Source organism: Heptranchias perlo, chromosome 5 (genome assembly GCF_035084215.1).
Source record: "Heptranchias perlo isolate sHepPer1 chromosome 5, sHepPer1.hap1, whole genome shotgun sequence".
NCBI classification, from domain to species: Eukaryota; Metazoa; Chordata; class Chondrichthyes; order Hexanchiformes; family Hexanchidae; genus Heptranchias; species Heptranchias perlo.
Window position 1 is genome coordinate 113239567 of NC_090329.1, and position 17324 is coordinate 113256890.

The following is a 17324-nucleotide window of genomic DNA, read 5'->3' on the forward strand; positions in this document are numbered from 1 at the left end:
AGGGTAATTTTGACTTGGGCGATAGTGAATCGGCAGCCTGTTTTACATCTCTCCCAATTTTCATTTCCATTGAAGTCAATTATAAAATGGGCTGTCGATTTGCTATCACCTTTTTTACACTATCACCAAAGTCAAAATTATCCCCAATGATTTTGGTCTTCTCAATGTTTGCAATGGAGGAAGTTAAACTCACCCAGGACTAGATGTTGAACAAGCAGCCTGAGCACAGAGGCAATGGAGGTGTTGAGAGCAGTTATGGAGAGGTAGCGTTGGGTGTCATCGACGTACATCTGGAAGTTGATCCCATGCTGGTGGAAGATGTCACCATGGGGATGCATGTAGATAAGGAAGAATGGATCCTTGGCAGACTCTGGAGGTGACTGGTGTGAGAAGAGACGCCTTTGGTATAGATGCTCTGGCTACGATTATAGAGTTACAAATAGAATCAAATGAGGACAATCCCACTGAGGAGAGGTGTTGGAGGAGAATAGTGTGATTTGACCACATTGACCTCTCTGCAATTTTCAAAGAGGATGACTTGCAAAATCTGAAATTGATTGTTGCACGAGTTGCCCTGAGAAGGTGGTGGTAGGCCTTCATCTTGGACCACTTGATGCAACTGAGTGCCTTGCTAGGCCACTTCAGAGGGCAGTTAAGAATCAACCACATTGGTGTGGGACTAGAGACACATATAGACCAGACTGGATAAAGACAGCAAGTTTCTCTTCCTAAAGGACTTTGACGAAGCAGTTGGGTTGTTACGACGGCTTTGTGGGCACTTTTACTAATCCCAGCTTTTTATTTCCTTATTATTGTTTTATTATTATTTTTTATAAACTGAATACAAATTCTCAAACTACCATGGTAGGATTTGACCTCCCGTTCTCTGGATTATTAGTCCAAGCCTCTGGATTACTAGTCCAATAACATAACCACTCCACCTCCGTACCCATAATAGACGCACAGAGCTACCTGGATGCAATCTATAATCCCCTGGACATTTGGATATCCTGCCACATGGTAAAATTACACAGCCCTCTCATGCTGTAGGCGTTGTCCAAGGAGATGAAATTACTTGTTCGAGCAAACAAGGCATTTGTCATTTGTTTTATATGTTTATGTAATGCAGATTATCTAATGTGGCTCATCTTGTCTTGGAATGATCTGAAGGGATAGATGTTCAGGGCTGTTGTGATCTTCACAGCCACTGGCAGTGCTGTGCATGTGGATGAGTTTGGCTGCAAGTCACTGCAGCATGTGGCACAACTCAGTTATAGCAATCCTTATGAATTTCAGCCAGCATAAACACGCTTTCTTAGACAGTTGGAGTTACATGTGTCTGGGTAGGTAAGTACAAGGGCCCCAAGATGTGAGTACGGATTGCGTCTGGTGAAGACTGTCCTATTTATATCCCTTCTTTGGCCTTCCAAAAAACGTAAGTACAGGAGAATTCCCATGGGAAAACCCATTGTCTGCTATTAATAAGGTTGGGCCAAAAATGGCACAGACCTAACAGTTGTGAATCAAAAAAGACAAACAAGAAGATCAAAGAGATGGTTATTAAGAAAGGTCTTAAACGAGGTGAGGGAGGTGGAGAGATGGAAGGGTTTACGGAGGGAATTCTAGTGTAGGACCATCTCAGCGGAAGGCATTGCCTCTAGTTCAGGGGGGAGGGGACTTCTATGTCTGAAGGTGATAGGGAGGGGCCATGAAGGGATTTAAACATGAGGATGATAATTTTAAATTTAAGGTATTGGGGATCCTGGAGCCAATAAGTCAGCGAGGACAGGGATGAATGAGCGGGACCGTGCAAGATGGGATACAGGCAGCAGAGTTTTGGATGAGCTAAGTTTACAGAGAGTGGAGATGGGAGGCTGGTCAGGGGATTATTGGAATAATCAATTGTGGAGATGACAAAGGCATGGATGAGGATTTCAACGACAGATGAGCTTGTAGGGACAGAGGCGAGCAATGTTATGGAGGTTGAAGCAGGTGGACCTTATGATTGCACGATATGAGATCGGAAGCTCAGCTCGGGGTCAAATAGGAGGCCGAGGTTGCGAACAGTCCGGTTCAGCCTGAGACAGTGGCCGGGGAGGGAGAATGAAATCGTTGGCAAGGGTACAACAGAAAGACATAAATTAGAGAAAAATTTAACAACTGGAATTCTGTTCCGATGAAGGATATACACCTGAAATGCTATAATCTGTCTTCTGGCTGTTAATTTACCACTGTCATGAAGCAAAGCTGCTGTAGGACATCTGTAAAACAGTTAAATGTTGTCACTAGAATTTTAATAAAGTGTAATGATGGGCATGTAGAATTTTTGCACTTTATCTGTACTATATTACAAACTGAAAAGCATCCGGCACTGTAATTATATATATTTTGTCCTGCTAAATATGGCAGGATAGAGCATTCTGAGCTTTATATCAGGGTGAAGTATAATGGCTACTGTTCTGTCACTGATGGGTAGTGATGGGAACAGTTTCAGATGAATTAAGAGTATCAGACAAGAAGCATATTTATACAGCATGCAAGTGTTAATATGACTTCCTCTACAGTGTATTGGCACTAATATATATTGCTTTGATACTAATACGCTGTGTAGGCCTATTGACAATATTGCAGTTAGTATGTGCATACGATGAGAGACCTGAAGCGTACTTGCTCGGTCTTACTTTGTATAATTTGTCTTGTGTCCATTCCCTTCCAAATAGCACTGAAATGCATCTCCAGCTGCCTTAATGGAAACCTGCCATGGAATGTTCTTTGAATACAATTTTAAAGTTGCCAACCATGCGTGAAGTAACTTGTTCCTAGGGAGCTATCCATAATTGTCATGATTTTTGCAAGAGTACAAAGTGTACCCTGGGAGGGAGGGGTTTAATGTTATATGAACACTTTCATTTATATACAAAATATTATGAATTTTTGTAATTTTTTTGCTGCATTCTTTTGGATGGTTATGTAAAGCAAAAAGAGTGCCCTTAGAACACGTCTAAAAACTATGCATGATACTTATTTAATGATGAAGACGTTGCAAGGAACGTTAACGTTTGTTTAGCAAAAGTGAAGTTGAAAGTTTTACAGTATTTTATTTATATAAATAAATACTTGTCTGCTTAATGTTTGAAGAATTTAAAATCCATCTTTACTTGAACTTCAACATCAACATCAACATACGCTATCAGAGTCCAAAAGGTTCGTTCTTCATAGTATATATTTATTTAAAGTGAAGTCTGTGAAGACATATTATAATTTTCAAATGTGGTGCGCATATTTGTCTCTCCAGCCCCTCTACATCCATGGAGGCTCTTTTAGAGGTTGGCTATGGCACAAAAATATAAGCCCCGATTTTAACTCCCGGCTGGGAATCGTGTGGGCGGCAGCCGGGGCGGACAGCAAATCGTCTGGCCCTTCTCAGTTTGAGACCGGGATGCTTTCAACTTCTGGGCCTCATCCGCATAGGCCTCATGAGTCTCCCACCCGAACCCAACGGAAAGCGGTAGCTGGGCGCTGGGCAGGAGCAGGATGTCGGACGGCAGGGGGCTACCTCTGGGGACCTGAAAGAACGATCCCTGGCACTTAGGTAAGTGGTTGGCTGGGAGCTTGGGAGGGTCTCGCAGTCAGGAGAGCAAGAGAGAAGCCCCGGGCAGGGAAGGTCCAAGGTTTCATGTGGGGCCTGGAGGAACACTCCTGCTCCTCCTGGCCCACAAGGAAACTAAAATTAAAATAAAATCCTCTTGCTGTCAGGTTTACAGGGAAGCCACAATGGCTTCCCCGCGCTAGCCTCCGGTTAAAATAGCAGTCAGGCCCCAATGATGTCATTGGAGCCCGGTCTGCACATTTAAATAAGGACCCCACTGCCTTCCAGCAGGCATCTCTCTTGATTGCTCACAAGAGCAGGTTAGGATCGCAACCCATGTGAAAGCAGTGGGAACTGTGCAGGATAAGTCACAAATGGCAGGATAAGCCATTTAAAAATCGGCTCTATAGTCTCTATGGATGACAGATCTGTAATAACTTTAAAACTAGCATGTATCTAGAAATCTGATAATTTAGTGCTGGGTTGGGTGGCTGTTGGGTGATGGTTTGTTTCCTTCAAAAGCCACTGATGTTGCTGCCTAATCAATTGCACCAAAAAAAAATCACGTGGTATAAAATAGATAAATAACTTGATACGCATTATAGAGTCGTAATGCCACTCAGGAATTTCCTTTTCAAATACAAACCACAGCTCACTATTGTTTACCTTTTTTATATAATTTCTTCAGTTGCAGAGTAGGAGCTGCATTTAAAATCTACTTTATTAGTTTCATATATCCTGGAAACAGATGGGTAGATTTTCAACTTCCACCCAGGCATAAAACTGGCATTGTGGATCGGCAGCCTGTTATAGAAATCACCCGATTTTAATTTCTAGCAGGTTGCCAATTCACAATGTTACTTTCACATCCGGTGGCAAGTTGAAAATGTACATTTGAGTTCCCAAAAGATGCAGCATTTCTCTGATTCCCCAACAGCTTTATGTGAATTTCTAATGAATTTTATAGAGTAAAATTACAAAAATGTGTGGGGCCTGGGAATAGTTCTTCTATCTTGTTAACAACTGGTAACCTGGAAGTAGGTGTGTGAAATCTGACTATTTGATTGGATGAATTAAATATAGCCAGCTTTCCAATTGTAAAACAAATCAGCTTCTGAAACAATGCAAATATTGCCTAGTCTAATTACACCTCTGTAAACCGTATTGGCATTTATAAGCAAATCATTTCTTTTTTTGAACTAGTGACCTCTGCTAGAAGAGACTTCGGGTCATTTCATTCATCAAATGTGCAGGAACTTCTTGGAGCCATAAAGGTTTGATTTTTACTTATATACTTTTTTAGCAGGGTAGGTGGTTAATCATTGTCTTTTATGTAGAGGATTAATAATTAAAAGGATACTGAGATACAGAATATTTGCATTGAAAACCAGGAATTTTTGCTTCTAACAAATCAACCACTTTGGAGATTCTAAGATAGCTTTGATTCATTGCAGCATTTAGAAAAGAGTTGTACCGCAGGAGTTTTAAAAGCCATGATCTTTAGATAGGAATTTTTATGTTAAAATTGTACTCTGAAGGATTATTTATTTAGAAATTGCTCTCCCGACACGATCATTACAGTAATGCTCAAGCTGTTCTAAAATGTTACCATTATCACACTATCATTATCACATGCTTCCTGACCCAATAACAATGTGCCTCCAATTCCTTCATATATATAGTTGGTGTAACTTCATCGGTTAAAGCTGGTGAGTTTTGAAACTTTCAATTTTTTCAAAAAACTGCGACAGGTGAAGAAATAAGTTTAAAAAAAAACTCAACAAGTTTAACATTTCAATTTTAGCCGTATTTGGCAGGAAGGGAAAGCACCATAGGAGCAGGTACTAGGTTCAGGGACACTTCTTTGGAACTGGAAGAATAAAGAATCCGACACATAACATTTTGGCTTGAAAGCCACTTTCGTTTGTTCACCTGGTGCATATGCTGTCTGGGCAAAGGAATGTTATTGCTGGGGCAGAGGTTCTGGGCTTGTGGGTACTGATGTAGAAAATCATGGTCTGAGAAGATGGTGTGAGGATTGTGGTGGTTGTGATAATAGACTATTCTTTCAGGAAAATATTTAGTTTACTAATGTTTGCCACTTGGCTCTAGCAGCTTTCAGCAGGCCTGCTGGTGAGGCCTCCTCATCCTCTTCTGGATCGTCAGGTCCCTTCTACATTTCCTCTTTTGAGGACTCCTGCTGCTAATTCTCTAGGTGCATGCCTTTGTCAATTGCCAGGGTGTGCAATATGCAGCACACAACAATGATCCAGGACACTTTGGTAGGTTGGTGCAGCAGAATGCACCCTGACCTGTCCAGGCACTGGAGCCACTGTTTCACCATGCCTATTGTGTGCTTAAAGATGTTTTTGGTGGAGTGATGAGCTTCACTGTATGAATTCTGGGCTGCAGTTGGGAATGGTGCAAAAGGGTCGTGAGCCAAGGCAACAGCAGGTATGCCGAGTCCCCTAGGAGCCAACCCTTAATTACAGGATGTCTGCAAACAACAAAACACTGTTGACTGCCTCAGAACAAAGGCATCAAGTGTTGTCAGGGAATCTTGCATTCACCTGCATGATCTTATGGCGATGGTCACACACAAGCCAGATATTGACAATAGGAACCCATAAAGGTGGCTCTACAGAGAAGCACAAAGGCCATCAATCACTTCCTGGACCTTGGTGAACCAAGCCATGTGAAAAAGCTAAATGCTTGGGCATGCTGATCCATGGATTCCATAGAAAAGATGGTTTATTGGCCAGCTTTGGAAAATAATGCATTAATCACTTGGTAAATGCACTGATACATTAATATGGAAGCTGAAATCATGATTACTGATGGTAGAAGAATTTTAAATCTTCTATTCTATTTAGACAGGAAATTATGTCCCCCCTTCATTGCCGTTTGACCTACCTCAGTTTTCGTATCGAAATGGAAATACACCATCATTTGGTCAAGAGATGAGGAAAAAGCATTTTCTTCTGGAGGAGGTAGGATTTCTTCAGTATTGACAAAAAAAAAGATTTTTTCTGATCTTTTCTATTTGTTGTCTTGCTCTTTTATTTACCAATTCTTCTGAACAGACCAATCATTTTGGTGCACAAGATTTATTACTTTGAGTTGATATTAACTCTGTGACTGATTGTCACAACATTGTAAGATATCTGGGGGGAGAAATTCAACACACGCCGGTGTCTGGTGGGAAATGGGCATCTTGATCGGAACGCACGCCTGATCATGTGAGGGAGAGGCACAAGCGAAATTGGTGCTTGTGCATTTGATTAAGATTGGCCAGTTGCCAGCGCTACTTGCGCTGTGTATTGGCAGCCTGCCGATGGGGGCGCGCGGGAAATCGGGTGTCAGTGATGCCATTTATAGGCAGCCTGCACCTCTTAAAGGGGAGGTGCACTTTGGCTGCCATCATCCGCATTGAAGTTGAACAGGCAAAAGGGCAGATACAGATGCTGCAGTGCTGCAAAAAGCCCTCAAACTTTTCTGATGCTGCTTTAGAGGTGTCGGTAGAGGAGGTGACCAGGAGGACAGAGCTGCACTTCCCTTCAGACGGTAGAAGAGTGCCAAGGCAAGTTGCCCGGCACCTGTGGGAAAAGGTGGCAGAGCAGTTCATTGCACCCGGGATCTGGCACCCTGCATAGTTCACAGGGTCAGTTAGAGGGGTCTGCACTCGGAGGTTCACCCAGCACATGTAAGCTGGAGCAAGGGCAGGGGGATAGGACAGCCCAGCAACAGCCTGCATTTTAGCCCTGCTACAGAGGGCACAGATGCTGACTTGTAAGGCCTGGTTTTTAGAATAGGCGCTTTTATTTTAATACCTTAATGAGGACCTCGCTGATTACAGGCGGCCGCCTGGACAACCAAAATGGCCCGATCCAATATAGTGGGAAACACACTTCCGGGGGAGATCGGGCGCATGAAATCATGACCTGAAACTCATTCCCCTAACGTTCATTTTACGCCCAATAAATGGACGCAACAATGTTGAATTTCCCCTCCCTGGTATAGTCACCAAGCATTTAATTGAACGGGCAGGAAAATTGGATGGATGGCTGTTGAGGATCAAAACTATCCACTGCAGCCATGACTGCTTACTCAATTGATGAACCTCAGGACGAGAGAAGAGGAGTAATATAATGAGGCACAATCTACCACCAGGATCTTGGTTGAGCACACCATTGGCATTCTGAAGCAAAGGTTCAGATACCTGGACCAATCAGGAGAGTGCTGAAGCACAGCCCGGCACAGAAGGCCAAATTATTGTAGCCTGTTGCATTTTACATAACTTTACCTGGCCTTACGATGAAACAGACTGCAGAGGGCAGCATCATGAGCTAGTCACAGAAGATGACCTTGACCAAAATCCAAAAGACATGTCTACCCAAAACAAGTAGGCATTCAACCAGATTGATAAAACAGTCTCTCATAGAAGACACTTTCACTTAACTACATAAATAGTAAAAGAACAACAGTCATTTCCATATGTGCTCAAAACCCGAACCAAATAAAACCTTGCTTCTTTTGTTGGTCGCCTAATGTCAGGACCTCTGAATATAGTTTCTCACTAAATACTTTGATCTGATTTGCACCAAATGAATAGGCGTGAGGTCTGGATCTCTGTGCTCAGCAGTTGTTGGAGTTCTTGAGCTGCCTTCTGGCCAGCTGGTTGTACCTCCTGCATTTCCACTTGCACCTGCTCCTCCTCATTTGTGCTCTATGCTTCACCAAGTGTTTCCTCCTGAGTCTCGCTAAATGAGTGCACATATATCTGTGCTAGTGCTCACCACCTCAGGAGTGGGTGATGCAGAATGCTGTGAGGTGCTCTGTTATTTTTTGTTGTTCCAGCAAATGTGGGCCTGAGGGATCGAGAGTCACAGTTGGCAATTGCTATATCTCCTCAGAGACTGATCTCAGAGCCTGCACATGACTTCTGGGTCCCATGACTCCATGTCATGGTTCAGGATTCTGTGGCCATTTTTTCCATGATTGGACATGGACATTAATTGTTTTAAAATGCATTTTGAGCAGAACTTTGGCTAATGTGGTTAGCTGCTCCAGACAGTCCCATACTGAGTTATCAATCAAGTGGCAGCTGGGAGATGTTTCAAAAGTGAGATGGGCTATTGCTTTGAAGAGTTCCCAAACATTGGCTCATTTTTTAGCAATGCCTGGTCATTCAGGAGACATTTACCACCTTGGTGCTGACAGATTTATTTGATTTCTGTTAGTCATTCCATTCCATTGCCTGTCTTGCAAGAGTGTGGTGTTAATTACATGTGTAATTCATTTTTTCTGTACATAGGTGTATTCTGGCTGAATATCAGTTTTATGATGTGTTTATTTCTTTATATAATGCAGTTCGGACTGTACAAGGTTAACACAGTGATTACATTTTTCCTCCAGCATAATTTACTGCCTATACATGAATGGATGAACTTAATAATGATCTTTTATATCAGAGAATGCACTGACTTATCCACTTTTCCTGGAGTTTATTTTGGTTTCTAAATTGCCCAGAATGGAATGTGTGAAATTAGGCAGATTGTGTTTTTAGGGAGAAGATGGGGACCGTTACAGGGTGTTCCATCTTAAAGCTTGGCACAGAACCAATGAAAGAATTTGCTTGTGTTATGCAGGCAGTCAGGTTACAGTGTTTATAAACCTCTAAAGTGGAATATCAAATAAAGTGGTGGAAATGTATGTTTGCTTCAATCCCTACAATTATTCATAGAGATTATTAATAGTTCCATTGTCTTATAAAAAGGCTTTCTATGAAGATTGGATTTCATCCAAAGAATCTTTTATTTGTAAAAGTAGCAGTGCATGTGCATTTCTGTCATCTTTGATTGCAGTATACCAGCAAATGTATAGACTATCTCCTGTATTCCAGGGTTGAAATTATCTTGGAAGAATTATGGCAATCAGATTCTGTCCGCAGTGAGTTAGATCCTCCTCTTCAAAATAAAATAATTTATCAAGAACATGTGCTTGCCAGTGATGAGCTCATTTTATTTAATGAAAATACACATTCTACAACAACTTGCATTTATATATGACCATACGAATTAAGAACAGGAGTGTAGACCATTCGGTCCCTCGAGCCTGCTCTGCCATTTGATAAGATCTGGGCTGATCTGATTGCGACCTCAACCCTACTTTCCTGTCTACCTACTATAACCTTTGACTCCCTTGTTAATCAGGAATCTATCTAACTCAGCCTTAAAAATATTCAATGATCCTGCCTCCACCGCTCTCTGGGGAAGGGAGTTCCACAGACTCACCACCCTCTGAGAGAAAAAATTTCTCCTCGTCTCCGTCTTAAATGGAGACCCCTTATTTTTAAACTGTGGCCCCTAGTTCTAGTCTCTCCCACAAGGGGAAACATCCACTCAGCATCTACCCCTTCTAGTCCCCTCAGGATCTTATATGTTTCAATAAGATCACCTCTTATTCTTCTAAATTCCAGGCCCAACTTGTCCAACCTTTCCTCATAAGATAACCCCCTCATCATATAGCGCCTTTAACATTGGAAAAATGTCCCAATGTACTTCACAGAGGCACAAGGGAAAAATGAATGACGAGCTAAAGAAACAGGTGGTAGGAGGGGCGATCGAAAGGTTGGTTGAAAAGTTTGGATTTAAGGAGTGTCTTAAAGGAGGAGAGTAAAGTGGAGAGGTGGTGGGAGCAAATTCCAGAGTGTGGGGCCTAGACAACCTAAAACACATGAATCTGATGTGTGCAAGTGGGATTGATTATCCTAATCTCAGTTCCAATGGCCTATCTAAAATTTGGACCTTTTGATGTTATTTGCTTAACGCTTTCGGTGGGCCATCTTTAAAGGAGACACTTGTTAAGTCCAATCCTGCAATTCCCACCAGCCTACTTAAAATAGGACAAATCCATTATGTCCACATATACATGCAATGCCAAAGGCTGAAGCACCCACTATGATTACTTGAGTGGTTTGCTTTTACATTTTTAATTTAATTGTCCTCTGACCCTGTTTATTTTGGGTCATCTGATGTGCTAGGGTAACTGTTCAGAGGACCTCCTGGAGGGTCTGCTTCTGGTCCAGCCGGGGTTGCCCACCTTCCCGGATTGCATGGGTGTCTCCTGGAATCGGTGATTGGTATCCCGGGTGCTGCTGCTGGCAACACAGTGGGAAAGGTTCCTTTTATGCGCTGTTTGCATTCAGCCAATCAGCAATGTATTCCTAGGCCTCTGCTTGCCAACTTGCCACTTCCAGTGAAGTTACGGTGGTGGAGGATGAGCTGTTGTGGAGTGCGCAAGGAAAAAGTTAGTGGTGGTGGAGGAGCTAGTGTGGGAGAGTAGGAGGACTGAAAATTTTGAAGAAAGAGAGAATTGGAATTTTGAAGATAGGATTACAAGGACCTGAGCCAACTATAGTTGAACTATAGTTCATGCCCAGGTAACCCTTGAACATGTGGGTTGAGGTTTTCCATTTTTGCATTCACCCGCCCACGATTTTCCATTTTTAAACTGAATGGGTGGAAAATCACAGGCTGCTGAGTGCGGAAGTGGAAAACTCCAGCTGTGGTGTCCAAAGGGTGGTCGGTAGAAACCAGATTGAATTAGGTTTTCCCTAATTTTACCATTTTAATTTAATTTTGTTATTTTTATTTTGTTTTTAAATAATCATTTCACGTGAGCCACTCCTTCCTCGTTGGAGCCTCTTTTTAAGTGCAGGCCCTTACTGTTTCCCTGTAGAGTTAGGCTCTGCCCCGATTTTAACTCGTGGGGAACCAGTGCAAGGAAGAAGCTTGGATGGCCTCGCCGGCATAAAGCCCATTTTAATTCCCCAGCCTCATTTTAATTTTCCAAATTGGTCTCCCACCCGAAGCTAGCGGAAATGATGTGATGGCCGACAGGCAGGAGCGGGAAATGGCGCAGCAGCAGGCCATCACCTGAATATGTTATCCTCTCAACACAGCCAAGGTTATTCCTTGAGGGTGCTCCCACCTTTCCCAATCCTCCAGGTACGGAACGGTAGGGTATGGTAGCACAGTGGTTCTGTTACTGGACTAGTAATCCAGAGGCCTGGACTAATAATCTAGAGTCATGAGTTCAAATCCCACTGGGGAATTTAAATTCAAATAATTAAATAAAATCTGGAATAAAATAAAACTAGTATCAGTAATAGTGGCCATGAAATGACCAGATTGTCGTAAAAACCCATCTGGTTCACTAATACCCTTTAGGGAAGGAAACCTGCCGTCCTTACCCAGTCTGGCCTATATGTGACTCTAGACCCACAGCAATGTGGTTGATTCTTAATCGCCCTCTGAAATGGCCTAACAAGCTGCTCAGTTGTCAAGAACGTAGCTCGTCACCACCTTCTCAAGGGCAATTAATGGATGGGCAATAAATGCCGGCCTTGCCAGCGACACCCACATCCCATGAACGAATAAAAAAAAAAAATCCCCATGTTCATTGAATCACAATCTAATCCCCCCTAGGTGAAACTCTGAGTTGTACCTGGGAGAGAGGAAGCAACTTGGAAGGGGTTGGGGCAGAGGTTATTGGCAAGGGTGCAATCAGGTGGAAGTGTAGCCTGGGATGGTTTTCCTCCTTCTTATCATTCTTGCCTTTTGGGACGAGGGGAAGAAAGACCCCCAGGTCCTCCTCAACCTCTTTCAGCTGAGCACCCCCCCCCCACTTTCCCCCTGTTGCTGTGGTTAATCAGCAGGAAAGGATGGCAGAAGATAAGAATGGGTGAGCATGAGAACCTCAGGGTGAAGGAGACCTAGAGAGGAGGTAGAAGGCTGAGTGTATGTGGTTCTCCAAAGGGCTGTCTGGGCTACCATTCTAGAGACTCAGTTACTAACCTGGTGCTGGCAAGATGCCACCAACCTTGGCTTCTATCACAGTAATAACTGCATGTGTGCCTATGAGCTGCATGGCCTTGTCCTCATAGGGAATGAAGGGTTTGAAGATGAGGATGTTCCTTCCGTTGGATTGCCTTGGTCGGCCATTGTGCGCCAACTACTCCTGCAAAGAGATAAGTAAATGAGGGCAAGGATGGCAGTGAAGGCGTTTGTGGCAAGTGAAGTAAGAAATATATGCATGTGAGAGTGATACAGTGCAGGAAGATGTTTTGGGATTGTGAAAGGCAAATGCTGTGTGCTAGGAGAGCTGTATACCTATAGTGCGGGATAAGTAGAGGCACCCTTAACCAGAGTGCAATGTGAAGGGTTAGTTGTGTGTGTTTTGCTTTAAGAGGGTGAACTGTGTGGTGGTGCCCAGGGAGGGCAACGACAAAACGGAGAGTGTGATCTGCCAGCCCTGGTCAAGTTGTTTAACTTCTTTCATCATTGTTCTGCAATTCTGGGAGTGGGGGAGTTGGCTCTCAGTGCCAGTGCCACCTCTGTCCAAGCGGCATGACTGACATGCCTGGCCAGCTTGGTGGATTACAGACCCAGGAATTTGTGCCTCCTGGCTTCCATCTCATTCAGGAAGCTTGGAGATCTTCATCGGAAAGGTTTTGGGTCCTTCTGGCTTTTGCCCTGCCCTGCTGCCTTCTGGGCAAGGATGGCATTTGACTGCCTGTAATACTGCCAAAATTTAATCAAGATATTGATGAGAAATGCATTAAAGTAATTTGGGGGAGAAATGAAAGAGAGAAGCAGCGTTTGTGACGTACCTGTTTGTCTCTCAGAGTGCTGCCAAAGAGTATAGGATGAACAACATGTTTAAAATGTTGCACAGAAACTTCCTGGAGGCTCAGCTCCTTCCACAGGATGTTTGCACCAGAGGATATGTAAATAAGCATACCCAGAAAACCTCCGTGTGTCACCCTCTAGAGGCCAGTGGCAGACGTGGAACTTCTATTAAAGGAGGAGCAGTGTACATCACATCAAGGAAATTCTGGGTCCATGGCATTACTAAGGGGGGAATTTCCCTGGGGCTTCTCTGCTCTGTCATTGTAAGTTTGGCAGAAATCCCATTTATGCCTATTAACTGGGTTTCTGTTGAACTTCCAACGAAGTTACGATGCCAGAGCAGGAGAATTTTCAAGGAAATTCTTGGCGAATGTGTGGAAGAATAGCCCAGTTTCAGTTACATTCCAGCTAATGGATAATTCCTTCTAAGAGAAGAGATGGTTGACAAAGCATCTCTTTGGCTGAATAGCTGTTTGTGGCATACTTAGTATGTAAGAGAGAATGAGTGATACAAGTGAAATCTCTATGCATATGTGAACGGGCACATCAGTTTAGATGGAGAAAGTGAATGTGGTGGGGTATACAAATTCTGGTGTTTTTTTTAAAAATGGTAATTCTCAAAATATGGAAGTGGGAATGTTTCATATTTTATACATGTTTTTTCATTGATGTTAATTGTAAAAAGATAATTGAAAAAAATTATAAGACATCCATAAGAAAAAAAAAATGCATATTGTGGGTTACAGTAATGTTTTTTTTAATCAACTGTTTCTGTTTGCTGCAGCAGACAACATTTATCAATCACGGTGCTTTTGGCGGTACTTTAAAAGATGCTCTGGATGTTGCACAGGTGCGATTCAAGTAATATTAGCCTAGAGACTATTGTTGCCATTACAAAGAATACCTATTCTATTTCTGGGTTACAGAGAAGTAATATAGTTCCCACCTGTTTACTGAATGGTGCCTAATTGCTGTTTGGATGAAGTGGCCGTGAGCACTACAGTGCTGAAGACTTGCGGTAACCCACCAAACTAATTATCACCACTAATAGGTAGTTAAGTGGAAAACATACAGTATATCAGATATGTGGCGTGTTGCTAACTCTTGCATTATAAACTGCTATTGATGTAATCTATGTGCCTGTACTGGGTAAGCTGCTACATAGATGAATTGAAACCTACACTATTTTGCCTACTCTGAGTATTGGATTCAGTGCTCCACTAGCACTCCAATTGGCTGAGGAAGAGCAATAAGAGCAAGAAAGGGATGCCTGTGATGTTAGGTCCTGCTTCTGCACATCACACCTGGTCTACCGTCTCAGATCTAGCTACCTTGACTGACAGAGGAACATTGCCTTAGGAAGCTGGGACTAAGCATTGAAACTGTGACACAACTGCCATTTGTTTCATGATGACCTCCATACATGATCAGTAACGGACTTTTAGTCCGTTAATCCTCCATTTCAAAACTGCTACCATCACCCCTTCCTCAAAAACACACACTCAACCCTTCTATCCTCACTAACTACCGCTCCATCTCCCAATTCCATTTTCTCTCCAAGGTCGTTGAACAGGTTGTTATCTCTTAGTTCCATGCTGATCTTTCTGCAACACCTTTTTTGAATCCCTCCAATCTAACTTCCAACCCTACCATAGCACCAAGACTCTTGGTGACATCATCCACAGATATTAGATCAGCTTTCACAAGTGCAGCAAGTACACACAGCTCTTAACTCCACCGTCTCTCTTGATCCCTTCACTGCCTCGTGCTGTCAAACTACATGGTTGACTTTTGATGACCTCTGAAGTGGGCTAGCAAGCCACTCAGTTGTAAACAATTGCTACAAAATTTAATAAAAAGAAAGAAAGTATTACACTTGTATAGTGCCTTTCATGACCCCAGGACATCCCAAAGCGCTTTACAGCCAATTAAGTACTTTTTTTGAAGTGTAGGCGCTGTTGTAATGTAGGAAATGAAGGAGGGATTCTGAGACTATTCTTTTTATCAGTGACCATCATGAGATGACATCTTCCATCAATGTTATGTGCGACGTAGCACTGGAGCAGCTGGTTCACACTCATGTAAACAGCAGTTCTGTATCATCATGTCACTTGTGCAGGGCTACCTTAGGTACTGCCTCTGAGAGCAAAGAGCCTAAAGCAAATTCAGCCACTCAAGAGCACAGTGCATTGGTATAACTGCATTCCAATTCATTACTGAACAGATTTTTATTTATCTTTGTTTTAAATGATCACAACATTCAGAAGAACAAAAGTCACTTTATTATTTTAAACTCTGTTACAGAAATGGCAGGTATATATTGAACGGCAGCCACTGCGGTTCTATGACAGAGAACTGCTTCCTCATCTTGTGTTTGTTACCAAGCGATTAGCTGAGTTTGTAGGTAGGAAATGTTGCATTTTTCTTTTTCTCACTCTCATATATTACACAGTATCTCTGTTTGTGTCTCACAATCATTTTGACATATTTGACACTGTTTACTATAACTGTATGTGTTAGAGGTTGTTTTTGCTGTATTTAAGGATGCTCTCCCACTGATTTAGTGCTGGTGCCAAATGTTACCATGGCAATGAACTGTGTTGTAAGAAGTCAGGATCTGAAGCAGGGAGACACTGCATTCATGCTAAATGTGACCTATGGTATGTACACTCTGTTTTGGTTAATTTGTAACTGACATTATTTCATCAAAAACAAAAATTCCTTGGGAGGTTCATCAACCTCCTGCTGTAACTTCAGTGGGAGACCGGTAGAACTCCTAGGAAAACAACTGTGACCTGGTTGTGCTGGGTTTTTGACATTTTCTGGTTGAGTTTGTAAGGGTGTATGTGAGCTTTACCGGTGAGGCCCGGGTAAAGCAAGCCAAAGAGAGGGTCAACTGGACTATCCACATAAATGCCATGGCTACAAGAGCAGGTCAGAGGCTGGGTCTGCAGCAGCGAGTGGTTCACCTCCTGACTCCCCAAAGCCTTTTCACAGTCTACAAGGCACAAGTCAGGAGTGTGATGGAATACTTTCCACTTTCCTGGATGAGTGCAGCTCCAACAATACTCAAGAAGCTCGACACCATCCAGGACAAAGCACTCCGCTTGATCGGCAGACCATCCATTACCCTAAACATTCACTCCCTCCACCACCGGCACACCATGGCTGCAATGTGTACTATCTATAGGAAGCACTGCAGCAACTCGCCAAGGCTTCTTCAACAGCACCTCCCAAACCTACGACCTCCACCACCTAGGACAAGAGCAGCAGGTGCATGGGAACAGTAGTGCCTCCAAGTTCCCCTCCAAGTCTCACACCATCCCAACTTGGAGATATACGGCCAGTACATCATCCTCGCTGGGTCAAAATCCTGGAACACCCTACCTAATAACAATGCGGGAGTATCTTCACCACATGGACTGCAATGGTTCAAAAAGAAGGCTCACCATCACCTTCTCGAGGACAACAAGGGATGGGCAATAATTGTTGGCCTTACCAGCGATGCCCACATCCCGAGACTGAATATAAATAAAAGGCAGATTTTTGTTTTTAAAAAAAAAACAATTTTGCAGTTAGGCTTAGTTGCTCAGGGGGCCAGAAGGGCGTGGGCACCCCTCTCCAACTGGTGGTTGGGTGCCAGAGTTTCAGGCAGCCATGGGCAGGTGGGCACCAAGGATGTGCCTCAAGTGGCGTGTGTGCCTTCTTGCCCCATGATAATTAGGTCTCCACCCACTGACCCCATAAACTCTGGCAGGGTCAGTGTTGGAGGGCACCCACAGGTTTTCAACCCCATTATTTTCAATGATCAAATACACTTTTTCCTTTGGATGATGGGGAAATTGCATTAGGTACTCAATCCTCAACAAGATTTAATGTGCAGTTTCTTTAAATAGTCTATTTTATATTTTATGGCCTGGTAAAGTATAAATTTAGCATTTTTTTTTGAACATTGAACTCCATCTCACCAGTAATTGAGTGAGCTGATTCCATGTTGATTTCCACTGAGAATTTCCTAGATGTAAACAAACCAGCTGCTCAGT

At 43.0% G+C, this 17324-nt stretch overlaps 1 protein-coding gene across 4 annotated transcripts in view; it reads left to right on the top strand.

Moving 5' to 3' along the window:
- The window catches only part of LOC137322025 (uncharacterized), a 98655-nt gene that overhangs the window by 16637 nt on the left and 64694 nt on the right, over window positions 1–17324 (top strand). For 3 of the 4 annotated variants that reach the window (XM_067985043.1, XM_067985047.1, XM_067985044.1), the window contains exons 3-7: window positions 4793–4863; window positions 6463–6579; window positions 14066–14131; window positions 15586–15685; window positions 15825–15941. In XM_067985043.1, the coding sequence (XP_067841144.1) occupies window positions 4793–4863; window positions 6463–6579; window positions 14066–14131; window positions 15586–15685; window positions 15825–15941 (471 nt within the window). The remainder of the gene's footprint in view (window positions 1–4792; window positions 4864–6462; window positions 6580–14065; window positions 14132–15585; window positions 15686–15824; window positions 15942–17324) is intronic. The other variant, XM_067985045.1, reaches the window with a different exon arrangement.